Here is a 23,864-nt window from a genome sequence, read left to right as displayed (position 1 = left end):
TGTGACTCACATTATGTCCAGCCAAATTACAAGTCCTTTCCTGGAGCAAGGGGCATTTCTGGACTTTTCCTGAAACCCCTATAACTCGAGTGGTTTCAGCACTTGGTGGGCTCGTTAGCTTGTTTATTACTGATCTTTCAGCCCCTGTATCCACCAAAAAGTCAATTTGTTGGTCCCCGATTTCCATAGTGACCATAGGCTCCCCGGGGTCCAACAAAACAAGAGCCTGGCTCCTTCATTCACCATCTTCTATGTCCTCCCATCCTTCTTCCTCCACCACTGCAGCCACTATTGCCTCCTTTTCCTGGTACGGTGTATAACTTCCTCGTCCTCTGCCACGTCCCCGGCCTCTTCCTCTACCATTTTCTTGACCTCCTCGATCACTAGTTACTTGCTCTGTACATTGGCCCTGCCAGTGCCCAAATTTCCTGCATTTCGCACATTGATTCCACTCTAATCTTCCAGTTCCTCCTCTTCCTCTACCATTTCCTCTTCCACGTCCTCTGCCCCTCTTTTCTCCTGTTCTACCATCCATCATGGATAGGAGAGTCTTGTATCCTTCCTTTCTATCCCTCTTCTTCTTTTCTTCTTCTACCTGGTTCCTAGCCATATAGACCTGGTCAGCTATGGCTAATAACTCATTCATGGTTTTTCCTAAAAACCCAGGTTGTTTTTGGATCTTCCTTCTTATGTCATCTGCTGCCTGCGTAATGAAAGATTGTGCCAGTGCCCTCTTTCCATTGTCATCTTCCAAGTTGTAGGGGCTATATTTTCTATAGGCATCCTCTAATCTTTCCAAGAATGCTGTAGGGGATTCTGTCTTTTCTTGTTTAACACTCTGTATTTTGAGTATGTTTGCAGGGCGTGGTGGACCGTGTCTTATAGCGTCCACCAAAAGGCCCTGAAATACTTTCAAGTCCACCCTATGTTGTGGATTGTTGGGGTCCCATTGGGGATCCACCTCCATCGGGAGACGTTGGGCCCCCCAAACCACTGCATCTGTCCCCGCCGGGGGCTGTGCCTGAGCCAGTAGTATCGCCTGATTGATCACCTGTCTCCTTTCCTCAGTAGTAAACAAAACCTGGAGCAATTGTTTGCAATCCTGCCAGGTGGGATTATGGGTTGCCATAATACTTTCCAATAAGTTAGCCATTGCTTGGGGCTGTTCCGAGTATGGAGGGGTGGAATTTTTCCAGTTCAACAGATCACTACTGGTAAATGGGACCACTTGGTATGTTCTCACTATCTGATCCTGGCTATTGAGGATTGGAACTTCCCGGATGGGCATCTCAACCAGTGGGGCATTTATAGGTGACCCAAACGAAGGGGCCAAATTGCCCCGGCTCCTGGTTTGGGCCGGGCTTGCATTACTCGGCATTCTGCTGGACTTTTTCTCAATCTGTCCTCCTTCTCCAACTTGAAGGGCCGACAAGTCTGGGTATCTCAAAGATGAATTTTTATTTCCCCCCTGTGCCTGATAAGGTGGGGGTGATGGTGGTGGTAATGGAGGAGCGACTGGCAGTGAAGGGGCATTAGGCACTGCAGGGGCCGCTGGTCTTCTAACAATTCTCCCTGCTGCCTCGGGTTGGTCCTCCTCTTGTGACCAAACCTTCCCTTTTTCCTTGCCTCCTCTCTTCTTGACTGCCATACACTGTCCTTGTTTACATTTTCTTATCCAGTCTGGATTTTCTGAGACCACAATGTCCCAAGTTGCAATATATATGTGTTGATCTGGATGTTTATTTGCACAATATTCCTCTACCTGTCTAATCTTCTTCAGGTCCCAAGTTCCCTCTTCGGGCCAATCAAAAGGAAAAGTGGGCCACTCGCCTGTACACAAATTTCTTAACCAGTAATCCTTAAAATCTCCTGGATCTGCTTGACCAGATGCTGCCACAAATTTGTCAAAATGTTGTAACATGCACTGCAATGGGGAAATTGGCTTTGAACTCCCCCCTCCCATGGCTTCTAGGTGGGATTTGGCTCTGGCCTGGACGTCTGGACACTCGACAGTACGCGTCAGAAAACGCAGAGCCTCCTCCTTTTCCTCCCACCAACCCAATGGGAGACTTAGTGGTTCCCTTCCCCCGGCGCCGGTATGTGTGTGTTCCCTTAGTGTCTTTTCTCAACCACTAATACTTGCCAGATTATCGTAGACGTCAGAACAACCTTCGCCTTCTGGACTTCTTCCTCCTCCTGTGTATCCCTCCTGGCCTTCCCGTCTGCTTTTCTCTGGTGATTTATGTCGTTGCGATTACCTTGATCCAGCGACGTGGACAGAAGAGAGAAGTACCGCAACCGGATCAGCTGGGGGCCCCCTTCTCGGCTCACGGTGGTTATCTCCAGTCCTCGCCGCTGACCAGGAATCGTCCTGGCAACAGGATCTGCCCCCTTGATCCTTGGCTCGTCTGGATCCGAGTCACGGCACCAGAAATGTAGCAGACCTTTTTGCCCAAATAGGGCCCCTCTGCCAAAGCTTATCTTGTAACCTTCAAAGCGAGCGCAGGCAGGAGTCAAAGGGACAGACAACTTGATTCATCCAAGGGAAAAGCAGTTTATTAAGTTTCAAAAGCAGCTGCCTGGCCACCTCCCACGCAACGAGGCGTTTCTGTAGAGGCGACCCCTTTCTGGTGGGCTGAACTCTATATATACCTTTTGCAAAACGAAAGTTTCCCATTTCCCTTAAATCAGGTGATTTCCGGGAAATCAGGTGATGGTCTGCACCCCGCACTCAAACTTTTGCACAGAGCCCCACACTCAGCTTTTGCACACGGGACACCCCCCCTTCACCTTCCTTATTTGGCAGTACACCCCCCTTATTTCCATTTCCACAATAACAAGGCTGCCTCAATGCTACCCCTTGGTTAGACCACATCTGAATTGTTGTGTCCAATTCTGGGCACCACAATTCAAGAGAGATATTGACAAGCTGGAATGTGTCCAGAGGAGGGCGACTAAAATGATCAAGGGTCTGGAGAACAAGCCCTATGAGGAGCGGCTTAAGGAGCTGGGCATGTTTAGCCTGAAGAAGAGAAGGCTGAAGTTTTTTTTGTTCTGTTTTTTGTCATGTCAGGAACAACTTGAGAATCTGCAAGTCATTTCTGGTGTGAGAGAATTGGCCGTCTGCAAGGACGTTGTCCAGGGGATGCCCAGATGAGTTGATGTTTTTATCATCCTTGTGGGAGGCTTCTCTCATGTCCCCGTATGAGGAGCTGGAGCTGATAGAGGGAGTTCATCCGCCTCTTCCCGGATTCGAACCTGCGACCTGTCGGTCTTCAGTCCTGTCGGCACAGGGGTTTAACCCACTGGAAGTGATAGCTATGTATAAGTATGTGAGAGGAAGCCACAGGGAGGAGGGAGCAAGCTTGTTTTCTGCTTCCTTGGAGACTAGGACGTGGAACAATGGCTTCAAACTACAAGAGAGGAGATTCCATCTGAACATGAGGAAGAACTTCCTGACTGTGAGAGCTGTTCAGCAGTGGAACTCTCTGCCTCGGAGTGTGGTGGAGGCTCCTTCTTTGGAAGCTTTTAAACAGGGGCTGGATGGCCATCTGTCAGGGGTGATTTGAATGCAATATTCCTGCTTCTTGGCAGGGGGTTGGATTGGATGGCCTATGAGGTCTCTTCCAACTCTTTGATTCTATGATTCTGTTGTTGTTCATTCGTTCAGTCGTCTCCGACTCTTCGTGACCTCATGGACCAGACCACGCCAGAGCTCCCTGTCGGCCGTTACCACCCCCAGCTCCCTCAAGGTCAGTCCAGTCACTTCAAGGATGCCATCCATCCATCTTGCCCTTGGTCGGCCCCTCTTCCTTTTGCCTTCCACTTTCCCCACCATAATTGTCTTCTCTAGGCTTTGCTGTCTCCTCATGATGTGGCCAAAGTACTTCAACTTTGTCTCTAGTATCTTTCCCTCCAGTGAGCAGTCGGGCTTTGATTCTATGATTCTATGAAAGCAGAAAACGTGGGTTCAGATTCAGGGCTTGTCTGGAAGAGCCCATAATCTTTTGTTGCTGTTGATGTGAATTTTGGTATGTTTGTATGTAGGTTTTGTTTTAACCTGTCTAAATGCCGTAACCGTTTTAAAAAGGGGTTGTTGGTCCCCATGTTTGGGAGAGGGAGGCCTCTGCAAAGGAAAAGCGGGGAAGAAGGCCCCTCAAGTAGCCTGGGGCCAGCCCTCTGGTTTCCATGGCAACAGCAAACCTCAGGGAGCTCAAGGGGGGGGAGAGGAAGGTTGGTCACGTGGCCCGGAAGAGAGTCTCTCGGTCGCCCCCTCTGGCAGGAAGTGGAAGGGAAGGAGGGAGAGGGGGAAAGAGAGAGATGGAGTGTGTGTGTATATGAGAGAGAGGCCGCGCGCCAGGAAAGAAGGAGGTGGGGGAGGTTTGGTGTCAAAGAAGTCTCCCCCCTTCTCTCGGCTGCTTCCGGTGTAGCGCTGCTGGTCGTCAAGGGGGAAGGCCGCTGCTGCTGTTGCCGCTGAGGGGGCGCGGTTGTCGGTGGCTTGTAGCCGCTGGGCCCGGCTCCGCCCCCTCCCTCCGCTTCTCTCCTTGCCGCCGCTTCTCCCCGCCCCCTCCCCAGCCGGGCCTAGCGAGGTAAGCGAGTGCCGCCGGCTTGGGGCCGAAATTCGCCGCAAGGGAAGGCCGTCAGCCCTGCTCCTTTTCCGCCGCTCAACCAGGCTCAGGAACACCCCCCCCCCCCCCCCCCAATTCGGTTCTCTAGTAGGCCCTTATTTGCCAGTCTGCGCTTATCCAGGTTGAGCATCCCTTAGCCAAAATATTCAGGGTTTGGAAGATTTTGTCCTCTTTGTGTATGCAGAATGAGGCATTTCGGAGTTGGGCCCCAAGGCGAAACCCAAAATCGACGTTTGCTTCATAATATGCATAGCCTGAAGATGGTTTCTGCACAATATTTGGAACAAATGTGAGCCATCAGGCAGCAAAAGGTGCCACTAACGATTTTGGCGGATTCCAAATTTATTTTATTTATCGTGTCAGGAGCAGACCAAACAGTTTTACTGCATTTTTTTTAACAAACAAACAAAACACAAAGTTTGCAAGCTTGGTAGCTGATTAAATGTCCTTTGACCAGTATCTGGCCACTTGGAGTGCCTCTGGTGTTGCTGCAAGAAGGTTCTCCATTTTTCATGTGGCAGGGCTCAGGTTGCATTGCAGCAGGTGGTCAGTGGTTTGCTCTTCTCCACACTCGCATCTCGAGGATTCCACTTTGTAGCCCCATTTCTGAAGGTTGGCTCTGCATCTTGTGGTGCCAGAGCGTAGTCTGTACAGCACCTTCCAAGTCGCCCAGTCTTCTGTGTGCCCAGGGGGTAGTCTCTCATTTGGTATCAGCCATTGATTGAGGTTCTGGTTTTGAGCCTGCCACTTTTGGACTCTCGCTTACTGAGGTGTTCTAGCGACTGTTTCTGTAGATCTTAGAAAGCTCTTTCTTGATTTAAGTCCTTGACGTGCTGGCTGGTAATGAGCTGGAGATGTCACTGAAGAACCAGGACAATAACATTCTGACTATAAATAGAAGGTCAGCTGCTGTCCTCACCTTTTTGCCTTGTTTTTTATCCGTGTTCTATTTGAAATGGTCATATAACTGATCAAATAAATAAATATTATATGTCACTGCCTTGGTCCTTTCACTATTGGCTGCTACTTCCCGGCAGATGTCAGGTGGTGCAATACCAGCTAAACCATGTAATTTCTCCAGTGTTGTAGGGCCAGGGGCGGCTCAACCCATTACGCAAAGTAAGCATTTGCAGTATAGTTGATTTTGCCCAGGGGCGCTCTTGAGGCACTCTTGGGGGAAAATAGACCTTGACATATGCGAGTTATAGTTACTGGGATGTATAGTTCACCTACAATCAAAGAGCATTCTGAACTCTACAAATGATGGAATTGAACCGAATATGGCACACAGAACTCCCACGATGAACAGAAAATATATATCAGTGATTGGTTGGGGGGGGAGGGGCGCCAAAATACTGTTTGCTTACTGTTGAAAATTACCTAGGGCCGCCTCTGTGTAGGGCGCAGACACCCTGTGATAATGCGTCATGTCACATTAAGAGCCACATCTACTGTTTTAGCATGGTGAGATGTGTTCCACACTGGGCATGCATACTCAGCAGCAGAGTAGCACAGCACAAGGGCAGATGTCTTCACTGTGTCTGGTTGTGATCCCAGGTTGTGCCAGTCAGCTTTCGTATATTGTTTCTAGCGCCCATTTTTTGCTTGATATTTAGGCAGTGCTTCTTGTAGGTCAGAGCATGGTCCAGAGTGACTCCCAGGTATTTTTAGGTGTGCTGCAATGCTCCAGTGGGATTCCTTCCCAGGTAATCCTCAGAGCTCGGGATGCTTGTCTGTTCTTAAGGCGAAAGGCACATGTCTGTGTTTTAGATGGGTTAGGGATCAGCTGGTTTTCCCTGTAATAGGCAGTGAGGGCACCTAGAGCTTCGGAGAGCTTCTATTGAACCATCTCAAAGCTCCCTGCTTGAGCGGTGATGGCACGATCATCAGCATAGATGAAGCTCTCTGTCCCTTCTGGCAGTGGCTGGTCATTTGTGTAAATGTTGAACATGATCACAGGATTCCAAATGAGGAATGCTCAATGCACATCCAAACACATGGCTGTGGCTGCAGGACATCCTCTGGGACAGTCTACAACAGTGTTTCTCAACCTTCCTAATGCCGTGACCTCTTAATACAGTCTTAATACAGTTCCTCATGTTGTGGTGACCCCCAACCATAACATTATTTTGTTACTTCATAACTGTAATTTTGCTCCTGTTATGAATGGTAAGCAGGATGTATTTTCACTAGACCAAATTTGGCACAAATACTCGATATGCCCAAATTTGAATAGTAGTGGGGTTGGGAGGAGGGTGGATTGATTGATTTTGTCATTTGGGAGTTGGAGTTGTTGGGATTTATAGTTCACCTGATGGCACAGTGGGTTAAAGCTCTGAGCTGCTGAGTTTGTTGACCGAAAGGTCACAGGTTCGATTCCGGGCACAGCTTCTGCCAACCTAGCAGTTCGAAAACATGCAAATGTGAGTAGATCAATAGGTACCACTCTGGGGGGAAGGTAACGGCGCTCCATGCAGCCATGTGACCTTGGAGGTGTCTATAGACAACGCTGGCTCTTCGGCTTTGAAATGGAGATGAGCACCACATCCCGGAGTCAGACATGACCGGACTTACTGTCAGGGGGCAACCTTTACCTTTTTACAATCTGAACTCCACCAATGATGGAATTGAACCAAACTTAGCACACAAAACTCCCATGGCCAACAGAAAACGTTGGAAGGGTTTGGTGGGCATTGACCTTGAGTTTGAAGTTGTAGTTTACCTACATCCAGACAGCACTGTGGACTTAAACAATGATGGATCTGGACCAAACTTGGCACAAATACTCAATATGCCCAAATGTGAAGACTGGTGGCTTGGGGAAAATAGACCTTGACATTTGGAAGTTGTAGTTGCTGGGATTTATAGTTCATCTACAATCAAAGAGCATTCTGAACCTCACCAACAATCGAACTCGGCCAAACTTCCCACACAGAACCCCCATGACCAACAGAAAATACTGTGTTTCCTGATGGTCTTTGGCGACCCCAAACAGTTGGAATAAAATCCCACGTTATCTGCTTTGAATTGGAATATATGGCAGAGTGGACTCAGATAACTCAACTCAAAGCAGATATTGTGGGATTTTCTGCCTTGATATTCTGGGTTGTATGGTTGTGTGGAAGAGCCCTATGATTCTATTGCTTTCTGGTCTTTGAAACTGTTTCCTGATTTTGGCGCCTTCTACTCTGCTATATAAATCCAGATTTTCTGCTTTGAACTGGCTTATATGGCAGTGTAGAGTCTTATGATCCAGTTCAAAGCAGATCCTGTGGATTATTTGTTTTGATAGTTTGGATTATATAGCAGTGTAAAAAGGGCCTTTGTCTTTGGATGAACCTGTTTCCTTTGCTTGGCTGTTATTTTGGTTAGCATTACCTTTGTCTGCTGTCATTACATCTTGAGCCTTGGATCCATTCTACACAGTAGTATAAAATCCACATTGAACTAAATTATCTGGCAGTGTGGACTCAAATAACCCAGTTCAAAGCAGATGTGGATTATCTGCCTTGGTATTCTGGATTAGATGGCTGCGTGGAAGGGACCTTTGAAGTTTCGGCTCTGGAGTCATGTGCACAAATGTATCCTCAAGCACTGATGGTGATGCTTACATTTTAAGTGCCACATCACTTTGTTCCCTTTTAATATGGGGGCAAAAATACGTTATTACTGAGATTATGAAAGGAAGTGTATAGGAGTTTGTTACCTATTCTTATGTGATTTCAATATTTGCAGCATCCAATGTTTCCCCAAGTATCTGTTATACATAAATGATTTATACTTTATATAAATTGCAAATCCACCTTATTATTATTATTATTATTGAGATTATAGTTTTGAAATGCATGATATGAAGTGTATAGGAGATTGGTACTTATTCTTACGTGATTGCAATATTTGCAGTATCCAGTGTTTTCCTAAGTACCTGTTAAACACAAAGGATTCATACTCTCTGTGCATAAAGTGTCACATGTGCTGGGTTTCCACTTGGAAATGCTGCCAATCAGGCTAAAGACTAAAAGCATTTAGGCAGGCACACCTGCTTTTTTGACTTTAGTATTTACAAAAATGAAGCTTTCAATGGCTCTTTGCATGTTTCAGTTGTTGAAAGGGCTCTAGTTAACACTCTTTCAATGATCTTTACAATCGCCTTTCTACATGGCTGATCGGTGCTGAGTCTGAGGACGATGCCTTTCTAAAATCGTTTTGAGAGAGTCTTCATCTTGCTACAGTAGCTCCAAAGTCACAGCAGTCAATTGCAGTCCTAGAGATATGGGTTTGCTTTCTATTCAGGTTGTTTTTCCCCAGATGGGTTGCAATTCTTTGAGAGACCTACAATCTGGTTGTGGACTGAACAAAAATAATCATTTTTATACAGCTTAATCCTGAGACCAAGGATTAAGTATAAGTGTAATCAACTAAGTGTAATCTTACATTTAATGCAATTAACTGATAAATTGGCCAACAATTTCATTTGATTTTCAGCCTCTGTATTTTGCAGCTTTTGTGCAAACTAAAATGTGGAGTTGGGGTTATGTTGTTTTTTAAAGCAATGTATGTACATCTTGAATATTTTATTCTGATAGTGTCTTGAAGACTCCATTGATGATGCAGATTGCAGAGTTTTGTTTTATATTATCAGACCATCAGATTTGATCCTTTTGCAAATTTTAAAATAGATTTGGGGACCCTTTAGACTTGTAAATATTTTATATTAAAGCTCCCACAACCATTTTCCATTTGCCATACTGGCTGGAATTTCTGGGTTTTGAAGCTAAAACATCTAGAGGTCTAAATGTTCAATATCCCATTCTAAAGAACTGATTCATTTCCAGCACAGCCAAACTATTGCAGATACTATGTTTGTTTACTCATTATTATGAGATTTATCTCTTTCCTTAAGATTTTTCTGATGCCACCATCTGAGGATTCAGTGACAAATTATGAATTTTTCTCAACAGCCTTCTGTCATATATCTCGTAATTTACTATCAAATGTTTTTCATGAAAGCCAGAAGTCATTGTGCAGCTAATGGATTGCTACTCCTGTTGAGTTCTGAGTTTCAGTCTTTTTGTTGATTTACCTTGCACCCACAGAAAAGGAGACCTGTATTTGAATGTTGTCCCATAGTTTTGTTGGTTGATTGGGAAAACTGATAGCTGCATCCTGTTGAGTAACTACGGATGCTGAAGCTGCACTTACACATTTGTAACTATTTGGTAGTCCTCTTCAAAGTATGGCACTATTGCTATGATCTGAGATCCTCTCTTACTTTAAAAGCCTCATTGAGCAATTAAGGTCTGTTCTGCTGTTGGAGTGCTGCAGAAATGACCTTGCCAGCCACATTCTGCTAGAAAGCTGCAGACTGATGAAGAGTTGTGATAGGATCCTGCTTCTACTCCTTGCAATCACACATGCTACTGAGGGGGTGGGGTGGTTTTGGTGGAAATATCATCCTGTAGCACCAAAGTTGCCAGCAGAACAGACCCTGGCTGCTTGGTATGGTTATATACCATTATGGCTAGCTATAACAATAGGTTTGGGGAATCAGTTCAAGAGATAATATATAATTAAACATTTGTAACTACATATGTGATTCTTGGTGTTGTTTGATATTTTTTCATAGAGTAAGATTTTGTCTGGTCTCTTTTCTCCATATTCTTTAACTAGAACGGATTAATTTACTACTCTTGATTTTAGTAAATATATATATATATTGGAAAGCATCAGTTTTCTTAATAGAATCATAGAATAGTAGAGTTGGAAGAGACCACATGTGTTCTCTAATCCAACCCCCTGGCATACAGGAAAAGAAAATCAAAGTACCCCTGACAGATGGCCATCCAGCCTCTGTTTAAAAGCCTCTAAAGAAGGAGCCTCCACCACACTCTGGGGCAGAGAGTTCCGCTGCTGAACAGCTCTCACAGTTAGGAAGTTCTTCCTCATGTTCAGATGGAATCTCCTTTCCTGTAGTTTGAAGCCATTGTTCTGTGTCCTAGTCTCCAGGGCAGTAGAAAACAACCCTGCTCACTTCTCCATGACTTCCCCTCATATATTTATACATGACCATAATGTCTCCTCTCAGCCTTCTCTTCTGGAGGCTATTGAAGCCACTCCTCATTGGGCTTTTTTCCAGACCTTTGATCATTTTAGTCTCCCTCCTCTGGACACATTCCAGATTGTCAACATCTCCCTTTGATTGCGGTGCCCAGAATTGGAGTATTCCAGGTGTAGTCTAACCAAGTCAGAATAGAGGGGTAGCATGACTTCCCTGGATTTAGACACTCTACTCGTATTTATGCAGGCCAAAATCGCATTGGCTTTTTTTTTTTTTTGCCACCGCATGACATTGTTGGCTCATGTTTAACTTGTTGTCCACAAGGACTCCTAAGATCTTTATCACACATACTGCTGTCAAGCCAGGCATCTCCCATTCTGTTTCATTTTTTCTGCATAAGTTTAACTGCCTTGCTAAATTTCATTTTGTTAGTTTTGGCCCATCTCTCTAATCTGTTAAGATCGCTTTGAATTCTGCTCCTGTTTTCTGGGGTATTAGCTATCCCTTCCAACTGGGTGTTGTCTGCAAACTTGATGATCATGCCTTCGTAAGAGACCTGCAGTAAATTTCAATGCTGGTCTTCAAATTATCCTTATAATATGGCTTAAAAGACACATGAAAATATTAAAGTCTGTTCTTGAATCTGGAGAGAAGTTGCGTGTGAAGGTGTCAGGCAATGTTCATTAGAAGTGTCCCAAAACCAGGAGTGTTTTTCTGAAAAGATCATCTCACCAACATCTGGATTTCAGATTGAGGCAATCTGGAGAAGAGTGTTTGTTAAATTTATTTCTATAAATTATATAAATACATTCTTTATTTGTAATCTTAAGTGGAGATATGTACCAGTGCACCAAGTTACTCACATATAGATAAGGTCATATCTGGGAATTCTGACTACTAAAAGGTCCTCTTTGGCAGAGGCTACTTCTATTATAATAATAGAGGTGAAGCCAAGAAGATCTCCAAGCTGTAAACAAGTGAGAGAGGACAGAGGAAAGAAACATATTGGCCTCCAGACATTTTTGGACTCCAGCACATATTTCTCATGAATATAGTAATGGTTGAGTATATGAGGGTTACAGTTCAGCAGTGTATTTCTTGCACATCTTTAGGAATAGTTCAGGTTGAACCAAAGTTCTAGAAAATGGAACCATGTGTCGACAATGGCCGTGTCTTTGCAGTTTTGGTTTCAGTAGAGTCTTTTGCACAACTAATGATAATGTCCATGTGCCTCACAAGCCTTTTATTCCAAAACAGCATTTACTAAGAGACAAGATCCATTACAATTTTGGCAGCCTTTTGATGTCTTTGAGGACAATAGAGCTGCTTGTACAGTAAGGCTGCAGTCTTGTGCACCTTTATTTGAAAGCTTTATTTCCAAATCTAAGCTGGATAATCTTCATGAAGTGCTGATTTCAGAACTTTATTTCTCTCTCTCTGTCTGGTAAATGTTAAGGTACAGAATTAACTCTTAAAAAAGAAATGTCAGATAAGCACCGATTCCCTGTACAAGCAGATCCTGAGCTACAAACATCTGACTTACATGTCTCCTAGTTAGAAGCAGGGGTGAGACAACAGGAAGTGAGAGGAAATCACTTCTGGAATAGTTATCATAGAGATATATTCGCTGAAGCTTTATCAGTGATCCTTGTTTCCATGACAAACCAAAATTTTCAAAATCATTTGTCACAGAGACAGACAGGGACACAGACAGCAAAATAAATATTCCAAAGATTTTAACCCTTCCCAAGATCATACGAGTGTGAACCCTTCTCTATGCTATCCAAAACTAACAAAGTGGCTGGAGTTACTTAAAAATATACCTGTTCTGATTTACATACAGATTCAACTTAACAAATTTACAGAGCCTATCTTTGTTTGTAACCAGTGCCTGTATTCTCTTGGTGCTCTATTGAGAAGAAGTATCAAATAGTTGCTGCTGCTTTTCCCAGCTAGTCATTGAAAAAGTCCAAAAGTACTACTGCAGGACAGAGAGTAGAGAGGGTTGGTGATTCGTTTAGGTTCTTCTGGGGTGATCTACATTCTCGTCTTTCACCACTCAGAGAAGGGAATTGTTTTTGTTTTAATAAGAGTTAATGTACAGTACTTACATTGACCCATGGATGTCAATCCATGTTTTGGGGTGTGATTTTTTAAACTTCTGGATTTATATATGAGTGCATGTATGCATGATTAGAAATATGATCACCAGTTATATGATACCTGGATAATTAAAGGATAGAAAATTAATTTGGTTAGTGGAATATGGGCATTCCTTTTCTCAACAAAAAAATAATGAAGCTGCTTCTGCTAGACTTCCTCTTGTAATGTTGTGCTAATGCTGTGTTATTGGTGACTGTCTAAGTGCCAGGCTGGAAAAATCCTAGCAGTCTAAACATTTGACCTTGACACTTAGGAATGTGTACTATGTTTCTAGCTTCGTGTAATGTCTAGCATTCAGTGTTCACACCTGCTTTGCAGCTTATATTATTTGTCAGCTTTAAATCGATTCTTAAAAGAACAAAAAAAAAGTTTAGAAAATGAGTGATATTTTAAGTGCATGAAATTTTTTGTTAAGCTGCATCCAGGTTTTTATATGATCTGTAACAGATCAAACATCTATGACATGTTGATTTTGAACTCTATTTCTTGATTCTCTTACATTAAAGTTTGTGCCTCAATAAAGGGATATATAGTTGAAACAAAAATACCATACTGTTCTTTTCAAAACAATGTGCTGCTTCTTCTTTTTCACATTTGGTAGTGTTAACAAGTAGGCTTGTGCACCAATTTGGTTTGGTCAGTTCCCTTTGACCAATCTGGCTTGTTCAGTTGGCCATAACAGTAAGGGCTTGGCTGCCATTTTTGTGGCTAAAACGGGCCACACAGCAGTCAGTCACAGCTTCTCCTCTCCTATTCGGCATCACACAGTGCAAAGAGGAGAGAAGCAACTGCATGGGGTTTCCCTGTGAGCCCTGCCTGTTCAATCAGAATAGAAGAACACTGTGATGTGTCTTTCACAAGCTGCGTCTATTTAATGGGGCGAGTGCCTCAATTGCTCTCAGTTGCATCCTGGCTCTAAAGAGGTACTTCAGTCATATTGCCTTGCAGCTCGCTCTCAGCTTCATTTTTTGGCTAGGCTTGGCCTCTCTCGAGCATTGAATCTCACACAAGTAGGAAAACACCTTTTTGCTCACAGACTCGCAAACCTCATTAGACGCACTTTAAACTAGGTCCACCGGGGGAGGGGGACAACAGCCTTGCGAACACTACTTTACCCACAATATCTGGGAATCGCCAGAAGGCTAAACGGAGGGCTGCACAAACACAACAAGGACCAAGTACCCAAAGCACAATAATCCCAATTAAACAGCTCAGGGGAAGATCTCAGGGGCTCACATGTCTTTACACTAATGCACAGAGCATGGGAAATAAACAAGACGAACTCCAACTTTTAGCACAACACCACAAATATGATATCATAGGGATCACTGAAACCTGGTGGGATGACTCCTATCGCTGGAATGTAGATATCGAGGGGTATAACCTCTTTCACAGAAACCGAACAAAGGGGAGAGGAGGCGGAGTAGCCTTATATGTCAAAAACTCTTATGCTGCAGAAGAAATTCAAGACAGCAATCTGGGAAACCAGCTTGAAATCATCTGGATAAGAATCAAGGGAACTGGGACTCAAAAAGATGTCGTTGTAGGCGTCTACTACAGACCCCCAAGCCAGGAGGAAGAACTTGATGAAGTCTTCTGCCAACAGTTGACCAAACAGGCACAGAGAAGAGATGTAGTAGTCATGGGCGATTTCAACTATCCCGATATTTGCTGGAAAACAAACTCGGCCAAGAGTACAAGGTCCAACAAATTTCTCGCTTGCCTTGCAGACAATTTCATGGTCCAGAAGGTAGAAGAAGCAACAAGGGGATTGACTACTCTTGATCTCATCTTAACAAATGCGGAGGACCTGATCGATGCGGTCGAAGTGGTAGGATCCTTAGGGGCAAGTGACCATGTGCTCCTGCAATTTGAGGTACAAAGGAAGGCCGAAACTAAGACAAGTCAAACCCGCATTTTGGACTTTAGGAGAGCTGATTTCCAAAAAATGAAGGAAACGCTGAGCAGCATTCCGTGAACACAGATACTAAAAGACAAGGGAGTTACGGATGGATGGGAATTTCTCAAGAGTGAAATACTCAAGGCGCAATTGCAAACTGTGCCAACAAAGAGAAAAAATAGGACAAGTGCAAAGAAACCAGAATGGATGTCCAAAGAACTTCTAACTGTGCTAAGACACAAAAGAGACATGCACAAGAAGTGGAAAAAGGGAGAAATCACCAAAGAAGAATTCAAACAAATAGCCAACACCTGTAGGGAAAAGGTCCGCAAGGCTAAAGCAAAAAACGAGCTCAGACTTGCCAGGGACATTAAAAACAATAAAAAGGGCTTCTATTCTTATGTCAGTAGAAAAAGGAAAAACAAGGAGGCGATAGGACCTCTTCGAGGAGAAGATGGGGCAATGATGACAGGGGATAGGGAAAAGGCAGAACTACTTAATGCCTTCTTTGCCTCGGTCTTCTCACAAAAAGAGAGTCTTCAACCTCAGCAAGATGGAGTGGATGAGGGTTTGGAGGACATCCAACCCCAAATTGGGAAAGAAGTCGTTCAGGAATACCTGGCCGCTCTTAATGAGTTCAAGTCCCCAGGGCCAGATCAACTACACCCCAGAGTATTGAAGGAACTAGCGGAAGTCATTTCGGAACCATTGGCAACCATCTTCGAGAGTTCTTGGAGAATGGGAGAAGTTCCAGCAGATTGGAGGAGGGCCAATGTGGTCCCAATCTTCAAGAAGGGAAAAAAGGATGACCCAAACAACTACCGTCCGGTCAGCCTCACGTCGATACCGGGCAAGATTCTGGAAAAGATTGTTAAGGAAGTGGTCTGCAAACACTTAGAAACAAAAGCAGTCATCGCTAATAGTCAACATGGATTTATCAAAAACAAGTCATGTCAGACTAATCTGATCTCTTTCTTCGATAGAGCTACAAGCTGGGTAGATGCGGGGAATGCCGTGGATGTAGCGTACCTGGATTTCAGTAAGGCCTTCGACAAGGTCCCCCATGACCTTCTGGCAAGGAAACTAGTCCAATGTGGGCTAGGCAAAACTACGGTGAGGTGGATCTGGAATTGGTTAAGTGGACGAACACAGAGAGTGCTCACTAATGCTTCCTCTTCATCTTGGAAAGAAGTGACAAGTGGAGTGCCGCAGGGTTCCGTCCTGGGCCCGGTCCTGTTCAACATCTTTATTAATGACTTAGATGAAGGGCTAGAAGGCATGATCATCAAGTTTGCAGACGACACCAAATTGGGAGGGATAGCCAATAGTCCAGAGGACAGGAGCAGAATTCAAAACGATCTTGACAGATTAGAGAGATGGGCCAAAACTAACAAAATGAAGTTCAACAGTGACAAATGCAAGATACTCCACTTTGGCAGAAAAAACGAAATGCAAAGATACAGAATGGGTGACGCCTGGCTCGAGAGCAGTACGTGTGAAAAAGATCTTGGAGTCCTCGTGGACAACAAGTTAAACATGAGCCAACAATGTGATGTGGCGGCAAAAAAAGCCAATGGGATTTTGGCCTGCATCAAGAGGGGCATAGTGTCTAGATCTAAGGAAGTAATGCTACCCCTCTATTCTGCTCTGGTTAGACCACACCTGGAATATTGTGTCCAATTCTGGGCACCACAATTCAAGAGAGATATTGACAAGCTGGAATGTGTCCAGAGGAGGGCGACTAAAATGATCAAGGGTCTGGAGAACAAGCCCTATGAGGAGCGGCTTAGGGAACTGGGCATGTTTAGCCTGAAGAAGAGAAGGCTGAGAGGAGATATGATAGCCATGTATAAATATGTGAGAGGAAGCCACAGGGAGGAGGGAGCAAGCTTGTTTTCTGCTTCCTTGGAGACTAGGACGCGGAACAATGGCTTCAAACTACAAGAGAGGAGATTCCATCTGAACATGAGGAAGAACTTCCTGACTGTGAGAGCCGTTCAGCAGTGGAACTCTCTGCCCCGGAATGTGGTGGAGGCTCCTTCTTTGGAAGCTTTTAAACAGAGGCTGGATGGCCATTTGTCAGGGGTGATTTGAATGCAATATTCCTGCTTCTTGGCAGGGGGTTGGACTGGATGGCCCATGAGGTCTCTTCCAACTCTTTGATTCTATGATTCTATGATTCTATGATTCTATGATTCCATGAATCATTTTGATTTCCCTTGATTTTCTTAATTTTATTTAGTGGGACTGGGAATTGGGAAAGTGTGGAACAGGTGTGTGGGGTGTGTGTGTATTTGGGGACTTGGGAGACAGAAAGGAGCATCTTTTAAGAGCGTCTGGGGAGGCCCTGCTCTCGGTCCCACTGGCTTCACAAGCACGCCTGGCGGGGATGAGAGACAGGGCCTTCTCAGTAGTGGCCCCTCGGCCAGTAAGGAGGGGGCCGATCTAATGTCTGTAGGAAGGGCTCCTACAGACATTAGATCGGTCCCCTCCTTACTGGCATTCCGGAAGAGTGTGAAAACCTGGCTTTTCAAACAGGCTTTCAACTAAGCAGTACAATTGAGTGATTATTGGAATGGAATAATGGACAACGAGATCGGTTGCTGATTCTATTGATGAGAAGTGATGGATTGTTATATTGCTGTACTGTTGTATTGACTCTGGTGTTAATTGATTGATATTACTGTTTTAATTGATTACTGATTTTGTATTGTCTTGTTGAAACTGGTTGTTAACCACTCTGAGTCGCCCGAGGGCTGAGAAGAGCGGTATATAAATGAAGCAAATAAATAAATAATTTTCTTTAAAAAATATTTGGATGGCTCTGAGAGCCTTGAGTCATCTTTTAGTTTCTTTTTCTCCTCCCCTCTTCTCCTTCAGGAAATACTTTTAAAAGATTAACAATTACTGTTAATAATAATTTTAGCAAACAAACAGAAAAACCTCCTCGGAAACTACTACCTAGTTACCTACCTACCTATAATTACTACTACTACTACTACTACTTATTATTATTATTATTGTTATTGTTATTTGTAGAAGGTCTATCTCCCGGACTCACGGCGGTTTCCAGCACATATGGCAAACATTCAGTGCCAATAAAGAGACATATTAACAAATTACATCAAAACAAAGTAACCAAGGTCATAGCTCTCAGAGACCAGGAGTTCACAATCATGATGACTAAGGTGGCAATGATCTAGGACAGGCCTGCGCAACCTCCAGTTGTTTGGGACTCCAACTGCAAGAAGCCCTAGCCAGCTTGTCCAATGGTCAGGAATCCTGGGTGTCCAAAACACCTGAAGGGTCACGGGTTGTGCAGAACGAATCTAGATTAAAAGAACCAGATATTGGTTTATATACAAGAAATGGGTTGACCAAACAAATCAATTGGATTATCTAGAATCTTGGATGATAGTTTTCACTTCCCTGAATGTGGAGATTTTAGTATACTAGTTTAGTGAAATAAAGCTTTAAAATGTGTTCTATTAATTTTACATTTGGAAATGTCTATAGAGAGATGAATTATTAATATTGTAATATTTGATTTAAGCTTTAGAATAAATAAAGTTGTCATTGTTATTGTGGACTGTCTTCAAGTCATTTCTGACTTATAACAACCCTAAAGTGATGCTAGTTGTCCATTTTGACTTGTGTTATTGTGTTATTAGCTGCTCGTTATAATGTGATTTATTTATTTTGTAACCCTGGAAGATCTACAGCAGTGGTTTCCAACCTTTGGTCCTCCAGGTTTTTGGAACTTTAGCTCTCACAATTCCTAACAGCTGGTAAGCTTGGCTGGGATTTCTGGAAGTTGAAGTCCACAACAACTGGAGAACCAAAGGTTGGGAACTACTGGTCTACAGAAAAGTACAACAGGTTATAATTTTCCATGTGAAATATTTGCACCTCATATTTACTGAGGAGCACATTTGGTGGGAATTTCCAGGGCCTAGTAGACAGATATTTTCCTTTGAAGGCACCAGTTGGGTCTTTAGGGTAGTTGGTACTGAAGATTAAGCAGAGTGTGATACCTTGAGGCAAGAAACTAGACTTACTGAGTGTGAATGCATATGTGGAAAAAATAATATATTTTAAAATTTATATATTGTACTTATATCACACTTTTTGTCCAACATGAGATTCAAGATATATATATAGTGCTTTACAGGTCTCCGGTTCCTGAAAATATCTTGAGTAGTATAAAGTATATTTACTTGTTCTATTACAAGAGAAAAACCATAGCTAGCCATTCTGGGGCTTAGAAGTAATTGTCATGAACTGTAGTTTCATGTTTGAAAATCCTTAAAATATTTTATTTTGCACTTATAGATTCCTACTGGAAAATTCATAACTAGTCTTAAATGATTGCTCTAAATCAGGCCTGCACAACCCTTGAATCTTTGTGTATTTGGGCCTCACATCTCTCAGAAGCCCTAGCCAGATTGTTCAGTGGTCAGGAATTTTAGGAGCTGAAGTCCAAAACACCTTGAGGGCTGCAAGTTGTACAGGCCTTCTCTGAGTAATTAACATCTATCTCTTATCTTTAAATATTTAAATTTTAAAATATGGTTATAGATTGGGGCAAATTTGTATGTTAAATTTATATAAATGGTTATTGAAACCGTTGCCTTCGTTATTGGATATATTCCCTTTTTTTCCTTCCCTGAAGGGTATACTTTTGAAAAGTTTGGCCATGTTATGCAGAACAGAGGTAAATATATCTGTTTTTAAAAAAATATAAACTGATTTAATTTTTTTGGTCTAGATTTTGAGACAAATCTTCAAGCAGAAATCATTGGGATTTGGCACTATGGAGACGGAAAGCGAGCAGAACTCAAACTCAGCCAGTGGCAGCTCAGGCTCTGGAGGAAGCACTCGCCCTCAAATATCACAAATGACCCTTTATGAGCGTCAGGCGGTACAGGTCAGAGTTATCTTTGTTTCTACGGCAGGTGAATTACTGTGTTAGGTATTATCATGCTTGCTTATAAAATTGAATGGATAAGTCATTTATGGGTTGCTGTGAGTTTTCTGGGCTGTATGGCTATGTTCCAGAAGCATTCTCTCCTAATATTTTGCCCACATCTATGTCAGGCATCCTCAGAGGTTGTGAGGTCTGCTGGAAACTAGGCAAGTGGAGTTTATGTATCTGTGGAATGTCGAGGGTGGGAGAAGGAACTCTTGTTTCCTCTGGGTGGATCTTTGTCTTTACTCTCGTGGCGTGAACTCCCATCATGAGAATAAAGACAGATCCACCCAGATGAAAAATATTTTACCATACATCAAGGGAACCACTGACTGCATAGTTTGACTATACAAACTATCTACACATCCACTAAGAAAACTGAACAAATGCTACGTTCAGCAAAGGACAAGAGAGATCCTCTCACTTCTGCAGGAGTCTACCGTATACCATTCAGCGGTGGACAAGTCTGCGTAGGGACCACCCAACACAGCATTGCCCAAACACGAATCAAGGAACATGAAAGGCACTGCAGACCACTTCAACCAGAGAAGTCAGCCATAGCAGAGCTCCTGATAAATCAACCTGGACACAGCATATTATTTGAGAACACAGAAATGCTGGACCAGTCTAACAACCACCATGTCCAACTACACAGAGAAACCATTGAAATCCACAAGCATGTGGCCAGTTCAACAGAAAGAAGGAAACCATTAAAAGGAACAAAATCTGGCTACTAGTATTAAAAAAAATCTCTAAAATCAGGACAGTAAATAAAAAACAACACTCAGAAAACAGGAAATTCCAAATAAGAAACAACCAGGGCGAGCTAACTCCTCCCAACAAAGGATTCCTCTAGGCAGGAAGCAGCCAGGCTTTGAAGCTGTGAGGCTGTTCAATGCTAATTAAGGTGGCCAATTGCAACAAGAGTTCTTTCTCCCACCCTGGACATTTCCCCAGATATATGAACCCCACTTGCCTTGTTTCCAACTAACCTCACAACCTCTGAGGATGCCTGCCATAGATGTGGGCAAAACACCAGGAGAGAATGCTTCTGGAACATGGCCATACAGCCTGGAAAACTCACAGCAACTCAATGATTTCTTTGACAACACAACTCATTTATGGCTTAACAATTGGCTTCCATATGTGTTGCTGATCAGCACATTGCCTCTTGGTGTACCAGAAGAGATGTTTACTTTGGTAGGCTGTGTTGGGTTCAACAGGACCTAGAACAATAGGTTTCACCTGTAGGTTGCCAGTGGGTTCATCTCTGCTTAAAATCCAGTCTCTTCCTCACAATTCAGTTCAAGCTCTGTTTAGCCTGGATTTGGTGGTCTGAATGGCCCCATGGATTCCTTAGCATGTTCATTTCTGTATTCTGATTCTGTATTTCTTCCTTACTACAGGCTCTTCAAGCACTGCAGCGACAACCCAATGCAGCCCAGTATTTTCACCAGTTTATGCTCCAACAGCAACTTAACAGTGCTCAGCTTCACAGCTTGGCCGCAGTCCAGCAGGTAAGACAGGGCAAAAGGCAAAAGGATTGGCTGATATAAGGCAGTTTGAAATTACAATTGTCTTGCTTGGAAAATTAGCTACTCTGTATAAAGGTTTACCACTCCTCAAAAATGCAATATGTTTAGCTTGAATTCATGTTTATGTAGGAGTCCTAGAGATGATAGTCAAAACTCTTTTTACTAGTTGAGGTCATTACACAAGCTCTGGCCCTAATTACATAACATTGGCCTTACCACTGTAATTCATGAAATGTTGATGCCCAGATTGAACTGCTAAATACACTATGTGAGAGTTCTTTTACAGACATCACCTGTCATTTTAAGCCTTAATACATTTTGGAAGTTATCTTGAAGGGTCAACTTAATCACATTAGTTTGCCTGACATTTAACATTGGTGACAGAGGATCTTCCACCTTGCCTGCTTCATACAATCAGGATATAAGGGTCTTTTCAGCAGTGGCCACAAGTTTTTAGAATGCATTACTAACTGAAGTCCATTAAACCCTATTGTTAAGAGGCCTTTAGAAAAGCTTTTGAATCTAATTTGTTATGCTTGGTTTCCACCCAAAGGGTGCATTCATGGTTTTATTGGGCTTTTTATGATTGTGAGTGTACTGTATTTGATAATGTTTTAAATGGTTTGGAGATTGCCTTGTTTCAATCTGAAATGTAATTTTGTTTTATTTTGTGAATTTCTGTGCCTTGGACAGAAGTGTGCCTTGGCACACTTGGGGTGCGGTCCTTCCGAGCCTCACGGGAAGGGTTCCTCACCAACATGACCAACTGTGCATACAGGCGGGGTTTGGGGGTGATTGCCTTCTGATTTGGGAGTTGTAGTTCACACTTGCCAGAGAGCACTGAATCCAGCTGACATCAGATCCGGACCAAACTTGGCACACAGACCAAACATGGCCAACTTTGAATACTGGTGGGCATTGCGGGTGATTGACCCACAATTTTGGGAATTGCAGTTCACCCATATCCTCATTTTCTAATAGGAGCATTCATAAAAACCAACAGGAAAGACTTACTTTTTTCCTAAGAAATAGAGCTACAATTTAAACTGATATTACCTAACACCCCAAATCAAACAATGCCTTTTTCAAATATCCCGGGCACCTCCGGGCCCCCAAGCTAGTTAGTAAAAAAAAAAAACAAAACAAAACCAGTTGACTAGTTTTTTATTATTCATTTTTTTGTTTGCATGTTTATATTGCTTGCTATTTCTTACAGATAAATGAGGATGTGGTTTTAAATTAGATTTAATGTTTAGAAAGTATTCACTGTTTTCCTGAACAATTTTAAAACAGTTCACCTCAATATTATAAACATAATCTGAGTAAATGGTGAATGTCTTGTTAATGTTAGACATCTAAGTGCTGGCTATCTACTTAGATATCTAATATTAAAAAGACATTCACCAAAGTAGATAGGCATGTACACATCAAAAATATTGTTACCTAATTATATCTGCCATGATTTGGTTTTCTGTTATGTACCATAACTAAAATAAACAGTTTTATTTAAAAAAGACATCTAAGTGCTGGCTGAACAGGTTTATCTGCCTGTTAAGTATGACTTTTATTAAAAAAATACTTTCTATCTGCGGTACATCCATGCAAAATATAGTATAAACTATACTTCTTTAAAATGCTTTTTATTTAAGAATGTTTTCTCACATACCACAAACAGTTCTTCGTAATATTTAGGTGGAATCCCTTTCCTGCTTTTTGAAACTGTTGCTTTGTATCTCCAGAGCACAAGAAAGCAAGCTTGTCCCCCCTCAATGTGACATCATTTCCAATATTTAAACATGGCTATTATGGCTCCTCTCAGCCTTCTTTTCCCCTAGCTAAACATACTTGGCTCTCTAATTTGTTTCTCATAGGACTTGGCTTCCAAACCTTTGACCATTTTAGTTGTTTTTCTCTGGACATGTTCTAGTTTGTCAATATCCTTGAATTGTGGTGTCCAGAACTGGACATGACATTCCAGGTGAGATCTCATCAAAACAGAATAGAGTTGTACTATTACTTCAGTCTTGGCACTGTATTCCTGTTGATCCAGCCTAGAATCGCAGTGGCTTTTTAGCTGCCATATCACACTGTTGATACATGTTGAGTTTGTGGTATACTAAGATTCTTAGGTCCCTTTCACACAGACTGCTTTCAAGTCAGGTGTTATCCATCTTACATCTGTGCATTTCATTGTATTGCCTAAGTGTAGTACCATATGTTTCTCCCTATTGAAATTCATTTTGTTAGTTTTGGCCCAGCTCTTTAATTTGTTATGGTCGTTTTGGATTCTGATACGGGTTGCTGGGGTATTAGATATCCCTCCCAATTTGGTATTTTCTACAGATTTAATAAACACGCCCTCAGTTCCATTGCCCAGATATATTTCTCTTTAGCTAATAAGAACTGAAAAATAAACTCTGATAAGAACTGGATAGTGATAAGATAAATGTTTACAATGTTAAGAAGGAAGTCAATATAAGATCAACACCAATCAAGAAGAGTCAACATCTGGCCAGGAAACTCAAATGGAGCCAGGATGGAAGACGTTTATCATTAAGATCGCCTGGGGAGGCCCTGCTCTCGGTCCCGCCTGCATCATAGGCACGCTTGG

At 42.8% G+C, this 23,864-nt stretch overlaps 1 protein-coding gene across 3 annotated transcripts in view; it reads left to right on the top strand.

Moving 5' to 3' along the window:
- Positions 1 to 4,267: 4,267 nt before the first annotated feature.
- PHC1 (polyhomeotic homolog 1) overlaps positions 4,268 to 23,864 on the top strand; it is a 44,180-nt gene continuing 24,583 nt past the window's right edge. For all 3 annotated transcript variants that reach the window (XM_067464077.1, XM_067464076.1, XM_060763460.2), the window contains exons 1-3: positions 4,268 to 4,589; positions 19,518 to 19,676; positions 21,125 to 21,235. In XM_067464077.1, coding sequence (XP_067320178.1) covers positions 19,563 to 19,676; positions 21,125 to 21,235 — 225 coding nt within the window. In that variant the 5' untranslated portion in view covers positions 4,268 to 4,589; positions 19,518 to 19,562. The remainder of the gene's footprint in view (positions 4,590 to 19,517; positions 19,677 to 21,124; positions 21,236 to 23,864) is intronic.

Source organism: Anolis sagrei, chromosome 2 (assembly GCF_037176765.1).
Source record: "Anolis sagrei isolate rAnoSag1 chromosome 2, rAnoSag1.mat, whole genome shotgun sequence".
Taxonomy (NCBI): Eukaryota; Metazoa; Chordata; class Lepidosauria; order Squamata; family Dactyloidae; genus Anolis; species Anolis sagrei.
The sequence above is the reverse complement of the archived record's forward strand: the minus strand, read 5'-3'. Positions and strand labels throughout refer to the sequence as shown.